Genomic DNA, 17,454 nt, shown 5'->3' with positions numbered 1-17,454 from the left:
CACCCGGAAGAATCAACTTCAGAGACATTGAAAGTATAATTTCTAAATAAAGCTTGCAAAGGCTTGATGGCATAATTTGTGTGAGTACGCCAATCATCATATTCTACTAAAGACAGAATGGACGGAGTATTTAAGTTTTTGACAGTTGCCAGGCAAAAACACGTTGTTTGGTACACTGTATCATTTAAAAACAAAATTGGAGCTGGGATCAGGCAGGCATGATGTAAAGCTTCAGGTCCCTGAACCTGCCAGGGCTTCGTGTCCCAGACTGATTTTAAGTCAACTGTCTCTTTCCAGTGATCATAACCCTGCATAGCCAATTTATTTCTTAAACAAATTAGCGTAAATCAATTTAGTGTGGGTCAACATAAATTTGGACTGTGAAGATGATCGAAGTTTGAAGTAATAGGATTCCGGATTAGATATGTCTTAATCTGTAAAATAAGTAAACTTATCCCTGAGAGTTTTAGAACTCCCCTCCACGGGAATAGTACAATGTTCCCATTGTGTATAATTAAAATCAGGTCTTATTGTGTTTGTTTTGTGTAAAAAATGATGCCCATAATGTTGATAACAAAATAATTGGCGGAATTTAAATACAAATCTTCAGCATCAAAAGCAGCATAATATTTTAAATCTGAAAACCATGCATGTACTGCTTGCACGTCCCAATCATCAGAATGTATGTGAAGTGTCACCACATCTTCTAAAGAGACACGAAACACGTATGGTACCCTCAGTACCTCGGTCGTAGGATATTTTGTCCCAAACGATACCATCTGCAACTCGGAATGCTGAAATGTTAACATGAGACTGATCATGTTTCATGATATGGGACGATGTGTGAGGGGCCAGAATTCCATCGACCAAATTTACTGCAGAGCGTTCTGGCATGTAATGACCATTGATGAGCAAAAAGAACACTGTCACAAAATCCAATTGACATGAAGAGGAAAATAAGGATAAGCAGCAATCAAATGTAGGTCAATGGAGGGATCAGGTAAGTCTTTTTGAACCAAGAGAAAAAAATACTTAATTTAGTTGGTGTGTCTGCCAAACTGGATGTCGATGAGGACGAGCCAGAAGAGAGGCTGGCATGAGCTCCATAGCAGCCACTCGTAGGTTGATTGATCAGAGGTGGAAGTGTCGTCCGTTTGATGTTCTCCAGGACTGTTCGGCACCTCACTCACGGACTCCTCAGGATGATCTATATACTCGACATCCATAGTAGAAGATAGAGGTCGGACCGGCAATAATAGTGTCCATCGTTTTCTTAGCCCTATGAGGACCAGTGGAAGATGATGAAGTCAGTGGATCTAATGAAATTGCGTAGCACAAAACTGCTGGTGTGACACTATTCAGAATCAGCCACATGGTGTAGCTTGACATTGTCCATTGAAATATACCTGTTGTCTTTGCGACCAGGTAGAGGTGGTAAAATGAATGCACGAGAACCCTTCAGTCCAAGCACAGGAACCGGTGCACGATAAGAAGGACCAAATTCCTTTTTTGTTCTCCAGCCCTTCTCGTACCAGATCTCTGATTTTAGGAAGCCAACCGGCAACTGGAATCAGCAGTGCCATATCAGTGGAAGAGGGTAAATGTTCAGTTTCATAGCTATCACATGTCTTTTGTAGCTCCTGTAACACAGTAGAATGATTATCTACATCAAAGGTTGCGGCAGCCGCCACAACGTCTAGACCATCAAGGTCTGGAACAAACATTTTAATGCCAAAGAGCATTTCATATGGGGTTCACCCACCCAGAGATCGTCTAGGGAGATTATTAAGTGCACGTTGAACCCCATACAAGTGCGCCAGCCAGTTCCTTCCAGTACCTATGACTCTAGCTGTCAAGGTTTGCTTTAAGTTACGGTTCATTCGCTCCATAATTGAATTGCCCTCAGGCCTCTATGGAGACGAAAACTGCACCAGTACCCCCAAAGACTTCATGGCATCCTTGTACGGCTTAGAGGCGAGCGCTGGACCTTGGTCAGAAAGGAGGGTACCACAGGCAAATATCCTGACAGACACACACAAATCCCTGATGACATTTTGAGCGTCAGCACTGCGTTGTGGCCAAACCCAAAGGAATCTAGTACACGAATCAACTGCAACAAATGTATATTTATACGCAGTACCAGAGGAGAGAGGACCGCAGTGATCAAGATAGAAACAGCCAAAAGGTTGATTAGAGATACATAGCTGTGTTGGTGGTTGGCGTGTGACCGTAGACGGCTTGATTTGCTGACAGATGTCACAAGAGAGTGCATAATTATGGGTCTGTTTATATAATCCACGCCACCAGTAACGTTGCTGTAAGATAGAGACATTCGCCGACACACCGGCATGTGCAGATCCTATGCCTTCGTGTGCGGCTTTTATCAAAGTAGGTCTGCGGTCCATGTTGGGAATCATCCTATCCCCAACCGAAGGAATCAAAGCATAAGGAACCTGTTTGGGAATTATGTGATAAGAATATTTCGAAGGGAAACCCTGTGGATAAGCTGTTCCCTCCCTCGTTGCAGCTTATGCTGCCAAAATCTCATTATCTATTTTAGGCATGGATCTTGTAACTGCTGCTACGGAACATGTGGCTACAGCAGACTTGGCTGCTTCATCAGCCAAAGAATTACCAAGCGCATCTGCTCCCACATGCTGATGGCCAAGAGTATGTATAACAAGTGTGAGGGGCAGACGTTGTTTAATATCTGCCACTCGAACCCAAAGCGTTTTATGCTTAATTGCGCTGCCTATAGAATCCCGATAGTCATTCCGAGACCAAAATAATAAGTTGTCATTAAAGGACTGGACACAATAATAGGAATCGCACACAACAAGAGTATTAACATTTGGATCTGCAAACTCAAGAGCAAGTACAAGAGCACGCAGCTCTGCCAATTGTGAGTGTACACAATGGAAAACGTAAACTCTCCATTAACAATTGAGCCAGCAACAATTGCGCAAGCTGCAGAATAAGCATGTTTGGAATCCGTGGCCGGTTGAGCCGAGCCATCGGTGTAAATGATGCAGGTGTACTCATGTAGAGGTAGCAGAGACAAGGGAGGAGGATGAAAGCGTTCATATTGTAAAAACTCCTGTGTCTGTAAGAAAGGATCAAAGATAAACGTGACATCAGCCGATGTCAAAGAAGTAACCCATTGTATCCAACGGGGATGTAATACTTTCGAGTTAGGTACACTCGCCTTAGTCACAGATTCCAAAGCTGGGCTGGGCAGGGCATGACCATAAGAATGTGTTTGCCTTGCGCCAGTGAGCGTTCCTTCAGAATCGCCATCTGAACTGCCGTCAAGATTTTTTCAACTGTTGAAAAGCTCATTTCAGCAGCAGTGTATAAATGTGATTTGTAAGCAATAGGAATTGTGTCTCCCTCATTGAACGTCAGGTAAGTGAAACCCACTGTCCCAGAAACAATACGTATTACCAGGTTTGTGGTGTTATAACGCGCCAACAAGTAGTTTGTTGCAAGCAAGTCAGATTGCAAAGAATTTAGAATAGCAGTATGTTCCGGAAGCCAACTGAGACAAGAAAAAGTCGGTTGTATTAATGCGTAAAAGCGGTTTGATACGCTGGGCATAATCGGGAATGTATGTCCTCCCGAAATTCACAAATCCCAGCAAAGACTGAAGTTTCTTCAGTGTAGAAGGGGGTTGCAATTGTGCACATTTCTCCAAGAAGTGAGGGGCCAAGCCATTTCCTTCATTATTGAGCTCATGGCCCAAAAAGAGAACCGCCAAATAGACGATTTGAGATTATGCAAAATTTTATTTATATCCATAGTCGGCAAAGGACAAAATAATCCTGTCGACTCGGACATGATGCGGCATAAGCTCATCGTCCGTCAGATAAATGTCATCTACGTACGAGAACCTATCAGGGTCTATGCCGTTCAACAAAGACACAATCCATGCTGCAAATGCCCCAGGGCTATTCTTATACCCCATAGGCAATTGTCTACATTTTTTTTGATTCCCAAAGGCAGTGAATGCTGTCAAATCACAGCTCTCACGAGCGAGATTGTGACTATAGAAACCATTAGAAATATCAAGTGTAGTTTTGTATTTTTTGCGAACAAGATTGTCCACCAGCACAGAACTGTGACTGTTCTGCACCGCAAAAGTTCGAAAATGACTGTTAAATTTTGATAATCCAAAACAATCCGATATGAACCATCAGGTTTTGATATCGTAAAGAGAGGATTATTCCTCGGTGATGTACATGATTCAATCCCTCCTTGATACTCCAACTGTGTTAAAATATCACAAACGGAAGCCTTTGCTTCACGTCTGATTGGAAATTGCAGACGTGGCTGAGGCATAGAACGTAAGGGTATTTCATGAGCCGGTGAACCAACATCCCAACCCACCTGATTACGATACAGCACCAGGGGTAGGGCCAAAGCCCACTCAGCTGTGAAAGCCAGTGCATGCTCCTCAGGGGCATAATGCGAAAAACTCGGATGTATCACGTCTTCCCCTCTAGAAGCGGCTAACACCAAGGATGGAGGCCAACGCCTCTGCTAACAAAATATAATACGAGGAGGTTAGGTTCTCCCAAAAATCCACCTTGATTGGACGGGGTATATCACCTACAATTTGGAAAATTATTTCATAGAGCCTATCCGGGGGTCAACCCGGGTATCTGCAGTCTCTACTGTAATGAATGTATCAGTTGCTGTCTCCTCCAGATAGGGATGCAGAGACTCCTGCACAATGGTAACCTCTGCTGCGCTGTCGAGCAGAGTCACTGCCCATGTCCAATCCAGGAGTCACGTTCTCACCGTCTGAGGCATACCTCGATGTTAGAGCAGCAACTTGTTTCTTCTGAAACAGGGGTCAAAAACTAGGAAGATTCTCTTGTTTTTCTTTGACTTCAAACTGTTGAGGCTGATCACATCCCTGTGGCGCAGGGTGACTTTTGCCACAATCTTGGAGTTCTCCTCCACCAACTTGAGTGCCAGATGTGTCCTGTGAAAAACAATGGGAACGACCAGGGACTTGAAGTCTTAATTTTCGCGTGGTCGCGCAAGTCAGGAGTACTCTCAGAAGACTCAGGTGTCGGTGAACCAGCACGTGAACCTTGTTTCTGTTGTTGTTGCCCCTGTTTTCTATTCTTCCAGTTCTTTTTAGGAAAGACTGGACGCCCAGCTTTATCAGTCTGGACTTTTTGTTGAGTTCGTGATTGTGTTTGCATTTGAGTAAACGGCTTAACTCCCAGACTATTGCGGCCTATGGTCTTATAAGCGTTTGCAATAATCTTTGGTAATTCTAGTGGCTTGTCTGTATCTGGGAAAGTCTCCAAGCGGTTTGCCGCTTGAAAGCTTACCACATCGCCCTTGATATTTGCAAGGATCATATCAGCAACCACGTGGAACACAGCCACCAGTCTCATCCCCAACTCTAAAGCTGCTTAGGCTCCGTGTTCATGTTGAACACGTTTTAGCAAGGAGGGGAGTACAGTCATGGAGGGAGTGCCAAAACACTTTTAATATACCACTGCAAACACCTTGCCCCAGGTGTTACAATCAGCTAACTCGGGAAGCAAGTCTTTAGGCAAACTCATAGTCAATATCCTGTGTTTCTCCACAGGAGAGGTATTCAGAAAAACAGCCTCTAATTTTCCAAATTTTTCAGCAAGCCAATAAGGTAATTCATCATTATTCTGTGATCGATTGCCTATTACTGAATTAACCATAACAGGACTGATAGTTACACCACCAGGTCCAGCAGGTTGTGCAGCAACTCCAGGTGGTCCCACTTGGAAGTTGCGCGACATGAACTGTATAACAGCTCTATGCACATGTATTAAAGACGTATGTAACACGCAGAGTTCTGCAAGCGTCGCTGTTGTCAGCTGACTTGAGTGAGGGGTATACCCAGCCAAAACGGGCCACGTGACCCCATCCATCGATAAAGGACCTAAATGGACCGGCGTTATTGGGTGAGGAAGGGCGCCATTAAACCAAATTAGGTGTTGCCAAGCTGTGAGCCGAATCTCAAGAACCTGATAGGGCTGATAAGCATTAGGAAGGGCTGTAGGCATATATTTGTGAAACACGTTACCTGTTCCATCCACGGTCGGAAAGGTGACCCAGGAATAAAAGACTTCTAAGAGGTAAGCAGCATACGCTTCTACTACAAAAATCAGCGCAACACCCGCAATAGGGACTCCATTTTGAGTCAAATAAGCCATGAGTGCTGCCCGATTAGGGGCCGCAATTGCAACAACCATAATGAACAATAAAGAACAACAACCTAGAGAGCGGCAGCGTGATGACGGGTTAAGAATAAAGAGAAAAAAATGTTTAAAACTTCAAGCTTGAAAGATCCTATAAAAACATCAATATAGGAGGTTAAACCGTCACAGCTGTCTCCGGAAACAGAAGCGAGGGTATTGTGGAGAAGCACAAGCGCTACTTAAGAGTCTCGCAGATAAGAACCAGACCAAACGTTGGTGGCGCCATGTTGCAGGGATTCTGCACATACACAAAACTATGCGCAGGAAAACAGGACCTCAGTGTATAGGGGTGTACCAACCGACCACATCAGTACCCAAATTCCCAAACCGTCTAGCTATAGTGTATCATTCGTTCTCCTCCAAATATCCCGGAGCTAAAAATGATTAGACAACCCAGAGCACAACACTCCCGACTCTCTCAGGAATCGCGGGAGAAAGACGTACTCTTTCGCTCACTCACTTGTACTTGTCCACAATGAGCATAGGCAGAGTCACTGAAATAGTACAAAATGTTTATTTTAACTATCGTGCTCTACAATAAAGTATACATCCCACTACTAGCAGCAAAATGCATAAACTCAGCACAGTTAGCATTGTAACAATTCCATAGAATACAAAGGGAGAAGTCATTTTATAAAGACTGTGGAAATAAGGGCTTTTAGGCCTGACCAACCTCCCCTTGACTAGAAGAAGTTTATTAAAAATAAAAAAAAAGACAATCTCTGGGATTTGACAGCAGACCCCATACCTCAAAGCCTGTATGTAAGGTTTACATCATAGGAACAGCAGAGCTCTTCTCCATGGAACGGTTTTCTCCAAGTGTGTTAAAACAACATGCAACAACGTAATATCAAAGCACAAGTCTTCAGTACTGCAGCTGTGTGTAGCATGTTATGTCTAGGTGCTAGGGACTGACCAGAACAGAATAACAAGGGGCACTGTTGATCGAACTTGTACATCGTGTTCAGACTACTCTCGAGGAAAGGCAGAGAAGGTGAAAAGCAGCCCGTTCTCATGTGAAAGGCAAAAACAAAGTCATGTAGTAATATGCGCAAAAGCAGCATCATGGCAGCGAAGCTCATTCAAACTTAGTAATGTCGACAATGTCCCTAAGAGCCCATATAACAATGGTTGAGGTGGCCTTCTCACTCCTACACCTACCTTTCTTCCAACACATGTACATGTTGATGGTGGGTTTCTCATTAGTCTTTCTAAACTATTTCAACCATCTCATCTTTCACCCTTTGACTCTGATTCCAGCTCATCAACTGCATTCCACGTTCTCCTGACGGAGGCTTTCATAGTGCCATACAATGTTGTCTCTCTCATATCTATATAGAAATGTACTCAATAATTACTTGTGTGTTTTAATGTATGTAAGTTGCTGGGGGGATACTTTGATTGTGATTTGCAATTTTCAGATAAATCCACAGAGATTTTCTAGTGAAAGTAAACAATACATACAGTAGGGAGAGAGAAAATGAACATTCATAACAACTGTTTGCCAAAATGTGATTAAACCGTACAGTACAATTAACTACCAAAAAAGTAGTATTTACCTGTGATGGAAAGAGGGATGGATCAATTGCATGATTAGATTTTCTTCCAGCAGCAACACATTCAATCAATAATTGTTTCAAAGTAGCTTTCATTTCGTTGGCTAAGCTGTTCAGCCAAACCTATCCAAGCAAAACAATTCAAAGCTAAAAATTCATTCAATTACTTTACTCACCACATAAAAATGAAGACACTTACCATTACTAATGAAGCAACATTAAATCAACGAATAAAAGCAAATGTTATTAAAATGAGTGTACCATAATGTAATTTGGGGAAAACTGCACTGGCAAGTAAGAGATGCTGAAAATATGCAACTTCTATGCAATACAATCACTTTAACGATTACAGGTAAAATAAAGAATGCAGCATCAGTTCAATGGCGGTATGAAACAAGGCATAGAAGATTACAAGTCTCATATGGATCAACATGCCAACCCTGTGGAAAACATTCATATGAATGATTACAGACAGAATTGGAAAAAAAACAGCCTTGTATTAAGTATGATCTATCTATACAGGTTTACAAGGTGTTACTACAACTTATACATTCCAACCAATAAGTCCACCTGTTCAGTGGCTCATATACTGTTAATAGAGGCTTCCACTGTATGGGAGTTCAATTAACATCAAACTGCGCATCTTCATATTGTGGACATTGTAAATGATGGAAGTTTAAGGTTTCTGCTGAACACAGCATTGATGCAATGGTGATCCTCTATGGCAACAGTATGATAAACTACCTCATGAGCTAAGAGAAGAAATCAGAAAACACAGTGTAAAAGTAATGAAACAGCTTTACAATACACTACAGAAAGAATTGTGATTTGTTGTAGTTGGTGAGCTAATAAGTTAATGTATTGCACCCTCTCACATGTATATTTAAATGTTTTCGTTCAAAAGGTACCATAGCAAGACAACAGCTTTCTTGGGTAGCAATGCATTCACTGCTCCAATCGGATAATTCAGTGCACACAGGACACATTGGATAGATCTTATACAACTAAAATAAGCCAGGAATGTCATGTAGCTATCATATGGATCATCGCACCTCTAATCTCTAAGAAACAATGGACAGACACTTCCAAAAGAACAATTTATTCAAAACAGCTTTGATACACACATCACAAATTGTTGAAGTCAAATAATGAACTGCTTATGGAGCTCACAACAACACTAACTACTAATGTACAACATACAAAGTTGTGACACAAAACATTGCACTGATCATCCACATCCACCACAGAACAAAACATAAACACCACACAGCTGTTGTGTGCTCACAACAGCACTAATCACATAATATGCCACACACACACACAATAGAAGACATTATATATCTCCTAAGACACTACCAGCTAAACCCAGATATGATCAAGAGAGACATCCAGTTACCACGGTACTAACATTATTTGCCATCACGAACCTCCAGACAGATCACACTCTCCTGAGAAATAAGAAATGAACAGATCCACCTGGTACCAATCTAAAACAGAATAAAATAGTAAACTCACATCCTAATTAATAAGGAATTGCTAGATAACCATGAATAAAACCAGAAACCAATACCCATACCACCTCATCAAAAAGTGAATCATACACCAGTATGCGATGACTACTTCTGAACCTGTTGGTTCACTGGAGTTCCGGAACTGCTATGAGGCCATACAGAATGTGAGTTGTGCAAATGCCAATAACTTTAATAACACGAATACTTGTTGTACAAATATGAACTGTTCAAACGGAAGCAATATTTCTAAAATGGTCAAAATGAACTAAATATTGTATTTACCCTTTCAGTATACCTTTTCCAAAACATTAAAACAAAGGCAATTCAAGATTGTGCTCTCAATTGAACTGGGGCATCAAAAACAAGGTGATGGATGGAATACTTTAATTATTATCAGTCACTGGCAATAGCTTGGGGCCTCATCCCAATCCATAATTTTTCGCCCACCATTCCACCTCAGTTTCGACCCAGCAATATGCAAATCAGTCTTGACACTGCCCCAACTGGAAAAGTCCAGCCCAAACTGTCGGGCCAGTTCCTCTCTAAATCAGAACACAAGCAACCCAGGACCAGTTTTGTCCCAATTATGGCTAATCAGCCAGGTATATATTGGTTCCAGTGGCACAGTTGGCACAGGACCCACATCTGGGCATACCCATCACATTTAGGGCATCAAAAACAAAATGATGGATGGAATGCTTGAATTAATGTCAGCCACAGGCAATCGCCTGGGACACATCCCAATCAGTTTCCCCCCACCATGCTGCCTCAGTTTGGACCCAGTCATATGAAAATTAGTTTTGACCCTGCTCCAATGGGAATAGTCCAGCCCAAACTTCCAGGTGAGGTCCTCCCTATACCTGAACACAAGCAACCCAGAACCAGTTTCACCACTGGCTGAGATTAATTCAAGCATTCCATCTATCACATTGTTTTTGTTACCCTCAATTAAAATGGACCTTTCTGTATAACAACTTGGAGCCAAGCTGTGATTTAGCAGAACGTCTCCTTTTGTTGCACTACAGTAATGAGCACTCTAATTCAAAAACACATGCACATGTGTTTCTTTTAGTTGCAGCACAACTTTACGAAAAATAATCTGTTTACAATGGGGCTCAACTGACATAGATGGATCAAAAATAATACCTAGCTCAGTGGAATGATCATAAACAGTGGAATACCCCTTCTGATTTCTCGCACAAACACCTTTCATACTAAAATCTCCTTACCTCAACGTCATTAGATACAAAAATCTTATTTTTTAAAGTAACAACTTCTCCTTCAAGAGATTTCATTGCAATTATATGCTTGAAGTTCTCATCAAACGTTACACTGTGGACACCTAAAAAATAAAATGATAACATTCTTTTTTATGAAGCACTATTTATCAACAACTTTTCACACTTTGCCACAATGATGTTTAATGAATTATCGAATGCTTAAATGTGTATGTTGTCCTTTTCGTTTTGTATGAGGTAGAAAGCAACAGAAACATTTACTTACCTGTTACGCAGATATCTCCGAGCATGGATGTTTTTATAGTGAAGTGCTGTTAAAATATCTTACAGTGAGTTCCTGACCTTTAAGTAATTTGCTTGCTTTTGACTTCAAAACGTCGCCAGGACTCATATTTTAGGTTATGCCCTAATGTTGGTGAACCTGAATAGCTATTGTTGGAGGGAAAATGTATTAATAAAGTAACATGGACCAATTTCATACCATAATATGGTTTTAATCAATCAAGGAATTTGGGAAAATCAGCCAGTCTCAAAAAGAGACCAAAGTCTGAAGTTCAAAGTTCGGGATTATAGGCAGCAGTAAATATACTGCAAAAGCCACAAAATAACACAAGTAACAAATTCTTACATGATGCTAGTAGTAATCTGGGCAGGTGAGATATTACCTAAACACATAAGTATTTCCAAGAATTAACGTGCCTGTGTTTAGAAGAGCAATACACACAAGATAATGGATGGAATGTTGCACAATGGCAAAACATTCACCCCCAGTCACAGTCTGGGTTTAATCCATCGTTATTTTGCTCACCAAGCCACCCCAGTTCATACATGGCCATATGCAAATCAGTCTTGACCCTGTGCCTCATGGGAACAGTCCAGCCCGAACTGCCAAGCCATGACTTCCCTGTACCGGAATCAAGCATCCTAGGAGAGGTTTATGGCTATCAGCCGTCTTCAGCCAGGATAGCTTGACTCCAGTGGCGTAGTGAGCACGGGACCCATGTCTGGGCATACCGTTCCCACATAGGGTGAACAGCAAAACACACAAGATGATGGACGGAATGTTGCACAATGGCAAAACATTCACCCCCAGCCACAGATCTGGGTTTAATCCGCCGTTATTTTGCTCACCAAGCCACTCCAGTTCACACATAGCCATATACAAATCAGTCTTGACCCTGTGCCTCAAGGGTACAGTCCAGCCCGAACTGACAAGCCATGTCTTCCCTGGACCGGAATCAAGCATCCTAGGACCGGTTTCTGGCTATCAGCCATCTTCAGCCAGGATAGTTTGACTCCAGTAGCGTAGTGAGCACGGGACCCACGTCTGGGCATACCCTTCCCACATAGGGTGAACTGCAAAAACACACAAGATGATGGACGGAATGTTGCACAATGGCAAAACATTCACCCCCCCAGTCACAAATCTGGGTTTAATCCATCGTTATTTTGCTCACCAAGCCACCCCAGTTCGGAGATGGCCATATGCAAATCAGTCTTGACCCTGTGCCTCATGGGAACAGTCCAGCCCGAAATACCAAGCAATGTCTTCCCTGGACCGGAATCAAGCATCCTAGGACCGGTTTCTGGCTATCAGCCGTCTTCAGCCAGGATAGCTTGAATCCAGTGGTGTAGTGAGCACGGGACCCACGTCTGGGCATACCCTTCTCACATAGGGTGAACAGCAAAACACACAAGATGTTGGACGGAATGTTGCACAATGACAAAATAGTCACACCCAGTCACAGATCTGGGTTTAATCCATTGTTATTTTGCTCACCAAGCCACCCCAGTTCAGACATGGCCATATGCAAATCAGTCTTGACCCTGTTCCTCATGGGAACAGTCCAGACCGAACTGCCAAGCCATGTCTTCCCTGGACCGGAATCAAGCATCTTAGGACCGGTTTCTGGCTATCAGCCGTCTTCAGCCAGGATAGCTTGACTCCAGTGGCGTAGTGAGCACGGGACCCATGTCTGGGCATACCCTTCTCACATAGGGTGAACAGCAAAACACACAAGATGTTGGACGGAATGTTGCACAATGGCAAAACAGTCACCCCCAGTCACAGATCTGGGTTTAATCCATCGTTATTTTGCTCACCAATCCACCCCAGTTCAGACATGGCCATATGCAAATCAGTCTTGACCCTGTGCCTCATGGGAACAGTCCAGCCCTAACTGCCAAGCCATGTCTACACTGGACCAGAATCAAGCATCCTGGGACCGGTTTCTGGCTATCAGCCGTCTTCAGCCAGGATAGCTTGACTAAAGTTGCGTAGTGAGCACGGGACCCACGTCTGGGCATACCCTTCCCACATAGGGTGAACAGCAAAATGCGTAAGATGATGGACGGAATGTTGCACAATGGCAAAACATTCACCCCCAGTCACAGATCTGGGTTTAATCAACCGTTATTTTGCTCACCAAGCCACCCCAGTTCAGACATGGCCATATGCAAATCAGTCTTGTCCCTGTGCCTCATGGGAACAGTCCAGCCTGAAATGCCAAGCCATGTCTTCCCTGGACCGGAATCAAGCATCCTAAGACCGATTTCCGGCTATAAGCCATCGTCAGCCAGAATAGCTTGACTCCAGTAGCGTAGTGAGCACGGGACCCACGTCTGGGCATACCCTTCCCACATAGGGTGAACAGCAAAACACACAAGATGATGGACGGAATGTTGCACAATGGTAAAACATGTAGCCCCAGTCACAGATCTGGCTTTAATCCATCGTTATTTTGCCACCCCAGTTCGGACATGGCCATATGCAAATCAATCTTGACCCTGTGCCTCATGGGAACAGTCCATCCCGAACTGCCAAGCCATGTCTTCCCTGGACTGGAATCAAGCATCCTAAGACCGGTTTCTGGCTATCAGCCGTCTTCAGCCAGGATAGCTTGACTCCAGTGGCGTAGTGAGCACAGGACCCACGACTGGGCATACCCTTCCCATACAGGGTGAACAGCAAAACACACAAGATGATGTTCGGAATGTTGCACAATGGCAAAACATTCACCCCCAGTCACAGATCTGGGTTTAATCCATAGTTATTTTGCTCACCAAGCCACCACAGTTCAGACATGGCCATATGCAAATCAGTCTTGACCCTGTGCCTCATGGGAACAGTCCAGCCCGAACTGCCAAGCCATGTCTTCCCTGGACCGGAAACAAGCATCCTAGGACCGGTTTCTGGCTATCAGCCGTCTTCATCCAGGATAGCATGACTCCAGTGGCGTAGTGAGCACGGGACCCACGTCTGGGCATACCCTTCCCACATAGGGTGAACAGCAAAACACACAAGATGATGGACGGAATGTTGCACAATGGCAAAACATTCACCCCCAGTCACAGATCTGGGTTTAATCCATCGTTATTTTGCTCACCAAGCCACCCCAGTTCAGACATGGCCATATGCAAATCAGTCTTGACCCTGTGCCTCATGGGAACAGTCCAGACTGAACTGCCAAGCCATGTCTTCCCTGGACCGGAATTAAGCATCCTAGGATCGGTTTCTGGCTATCAGCCGTCTTCAGCCAGGATAGCTTGACTAAAGTTGCGTAGTGAGTACGGGACCCACGTCTGGGCATACCCTTCCCACATAGGGTGAACAGCAAAACACACAAGATGATGGACGGAATGTTGCACAATGGCAAAACGTTCACCCCCAGTCACAGATCTGGGTTTAATCCATCGCCATTTTGCTCACCAAGCCATCCCAGTTCAGACATGGCCATATGCAAATCAGTCTTGAGCCTGTACCTCATGGGAACAGTCCAGCCCGAACTGCCAAGCCATGTCTTCCCTGGACCGGAATCAAGCATCCTAGGACCGGTTTCTGGCAATCAGCCGTATTCAGCCAGGATAGCTTGACTCCAGTGGCATAGTGAGCACGGGACCCACGCCTGGGCATTCCCTTCTCACATAGGGTGAACAGCAAAACACACAAGATGTTGGACGGAATGTTGCACAATGGCAAAACGTTCACCCCCAGTCACAGATCTGGGTTTAATCCATCGTTCTTTTGCTCACCAAGCCACCCCAGTTCAGACATGGCCATATGCAAATCAGTATTGACCCTGTGCTTCATGGCAACAGTCCAGCCCGAACTGAGAAGCCATGTCTACCCTGGAACGGAATCAAGCATCCTAGGACCGGTTTCTGGCTATCAGCCGTCTTCAGCCAGGATAGCTTGACTCCAGTGGCGTAGTGAGCACGGGACCCACGACTGGGCATACCTTTCCCACATAGGGTGAACAGCAAAACACACAAGATGATGGACGGAATGTTTTTTTTTTCGTTTTTTTTTAACTTTTATTGAAGAAATAAAAGGGCAAGTACATCATTTTCATGTTCCTGTACCACATACATACAGTGCTTGTCCACAGTATCAAATTTCGAAACAGCATAGGCATCGTATATCGCATATTCTGGACATCATAACATGATAGGAACGAATTCCAACAATGAAATCACAGTCTCCCACAGAACCAGGGAGAGCCCTTTAAATCAATACAGTGATCAAAAAGGTAAACTAAAGGAAAAAGTAGAAAGCTATCCACATCAGCGTCCATGCACTTCATCTAATATTATAAGTCCATCAAGCCTGTAGGCTGAGCCACGCATACCGAGTAGGCGTACCCTCCCATAGTCTTTTTAAACAGCTGAGGTTTCTTCTTGATTGAGCAGATACAGTCTCAGCGGCTCCCAAATGTCCCTGGGCCTCGAAATCTCAGGCAGTTCTTCAGCATAGGCCAACAAGTTGTCTCTGCAATATACCAAGTCTTTAAGCCAAATTTCCGCTTTCGGTCTGCTCCTGCACACCCATGTCATAGCTACCCTTCGGGCCGCCAGCAATAGTGCAAGGCGCACAAACCTGCCAGTTGCTCCCTTGACGTGCGGCACACAGCACAGCAAACAGGCAAGTGGCTCACAGCGCAGCCCCACACTCACCATTTCGTTCAGACACGTTACCACTCGTTCCCAGAATTCCAATACCACCTGGCAATTCCAGGCCAGATGCATGAAATCCGCAGTGTCATGGCCACAACGCCTACATTCCGCAGTCGTACGCAGTCCATACCCCTGCAGTCTCAGTGGGGTATAGTAAACCTGATGTATGTATTTGAAGTGAATGATTTTTAAGTTGCAATTCATACATAACGTTCCCGTTAGCCCACATATGTGTTGCCAATTCGCTTCCGTAATGGGTTCAGGCAGACACGCAGACCACTTCTCCCAGCTGCGATCTTGGCCCTCCACATTCTCAAGCTTTATCAGTTTGTATAGTTTTGAAACTTGACCTCAATTGCTGGGGGCAGTGAGCACGTATTGTAAGGAAGTCAGTGTGGGCGGTTCTTGTGGATATGTGGGATAGTGAACCCTGAGTGCCTGACGTAATCTATGTACCGCAAATCTAAACATCAACGACTGGTTGTCAATGTAAGTCAGATCTTCGTCCGTCACTACTGTGTCATTCATATAAACATCCGCCATCACTCTGAGTCCCGCCTCAGCTAGCAATCGAAGTGATGGCTTTTCCTGTGTTACTGACAACTCGGCATGATATTCCAGGTATAATGCTGGTGCATAGAGTGGCAGCTTCTGAGCCAACTGTCCAATTTTTCCCCAAGCAGATATGGTAGCATCTACCGAGTTACTCTCCTCCCTCGGAGTACCTCGTCTGCGATGTGTGATCACGCTGTGCAGCGGGATCGGGCCGCATCCCCTTCCTCTACAGCAAAATGTGGTATGAAGGCGTGTTCCCTGTACCAATAGTATAGATACTGTGCTTGTGCACTTAAATAATACACATACAAATCTGGAACTTCGAATCCGCCTCTCTCATAACTCTTAGTCAGAGTCGTCCACTGTATTCTAGCATGTTAACCTCCCTTCGTCAGCCGGATCAGCTGGCTCCTTAGCATCTTGAAAAAGTGTTGTGTAAGTATTATGGGAATGTTGAGGAACAAATAAAGAAATCTTGGCAGCACCACCATCTTTATCAATGCAATACGATCTGCTAACGACAATGGTAACGTTATCCATTTATCTGCTTGCGTCTCCAACACTGTGTAGGCCCTGCCGTAATTTTCCCTGAACACAATCTGCGGGTCTCTGTGAACACAGATCCCCAAGTATTTGACCGGATCTGCCGTCCATATCAGCGGGAACTCCAAGTCCGGACAGGGAGTCAAGTTGGTCAGTGGTATTATAAAGGACTTGTCCCAATTTATGATGAGCCCCGAGAGATGTCCAAATCTGACATATTCTCTAAGCAGTTGTGCTAAGTATCTGGACGGGTCTCGAACAAAGAGAACCATGTCGTCCGCATAGAGTGATATACCCACCGGGTGATGGTTAAAGTTAAGCGCCGCCTCACAATGTCTCTGTCTGATGACACACGCAAGAGGCTCTAAGATTAGCGCAAAAATCAATGGCGACAAGGGACATCCCTGTCGCGTGCCCCGTGTAATAGGAAACAGATCCGACGTGAGACCACCCAGTCTCACCCTCGCACTTGGTTTGGAGTATAATACCACGATCCACTGCAGAAATAGCAGTGGGAATCCCATACGCCGTAAAACATAGTGCAGGTAGTGCCATTCGACCGAGTCGAATGCCTTGGCCGTGTCCAAAAACACAGCCGCCGCCTGCAGTCCTGGCTCTAGTACGTGGAACATGGAGAAGACCGTGCACAAGTTATAGGATGTAGATCGCTCGGGTATGAAAACTGATTGATCAGGCAGAACCAGTTTCTGCATTAGCGGTTGGAGGCGAGTCGCCAAAATCTTAGCCAGAATTTTAGTATCTATATTGAGCAATGATAGCGGACGATAAGAATCGCATCTGTCTATCGGCTTATCTTTTTTGTGCAATGCTATCACCATCG

At 44.2% G+C, this 17,454-nt stretch overlaps 1 protein-coding gene across 2 annotated transcripts in view; it reads right to left on the bottom strand.

Moving 5' to 3' along the window:
- The window catches only part of DYNC2H1 (dynein cytoplasmic 2 heavy chain 1), a 1,763,151-nt gene that overhangs the window by 1,227,510 nt on the left and 518,187 nt on the right, over nt 1-17,454 (bottom strand). For both annotated transcript variants that reach the window (XM_078657019.1, XM_078657020.1), the window contains exons 29-30: nt 10,554-10,666; nt 7,817-7,936 (exon numbers count right to left, since the gene is read on the bottom strand). In XM_078657019.1, coding sequence (XP_078513145.1) covers nt 7,817-7,936; nt 10,554-10,666 — 233 coding nt within the window. The remainder of the gene's footprint in view (nt 1-7,816; nt 7,937-10,553; nt 10,667-17,454) is intronic.

This window comes from Lissotriton helveticus, chromosome 8, assembly GCF_964261635.1.
Source record: "Lissotriton helveticus chromosome 8, aLisHel1.1, whole genome shotgun sequence".
NCBI lineage: Eukaryota > Metazoa > Chordata > Amphibia > Caudata > Salamandridae > Lissotriton > Lissotriton helveticus.
This window is presented reverse-complemented; position numbering and strand designations above follow the sequence as displayed.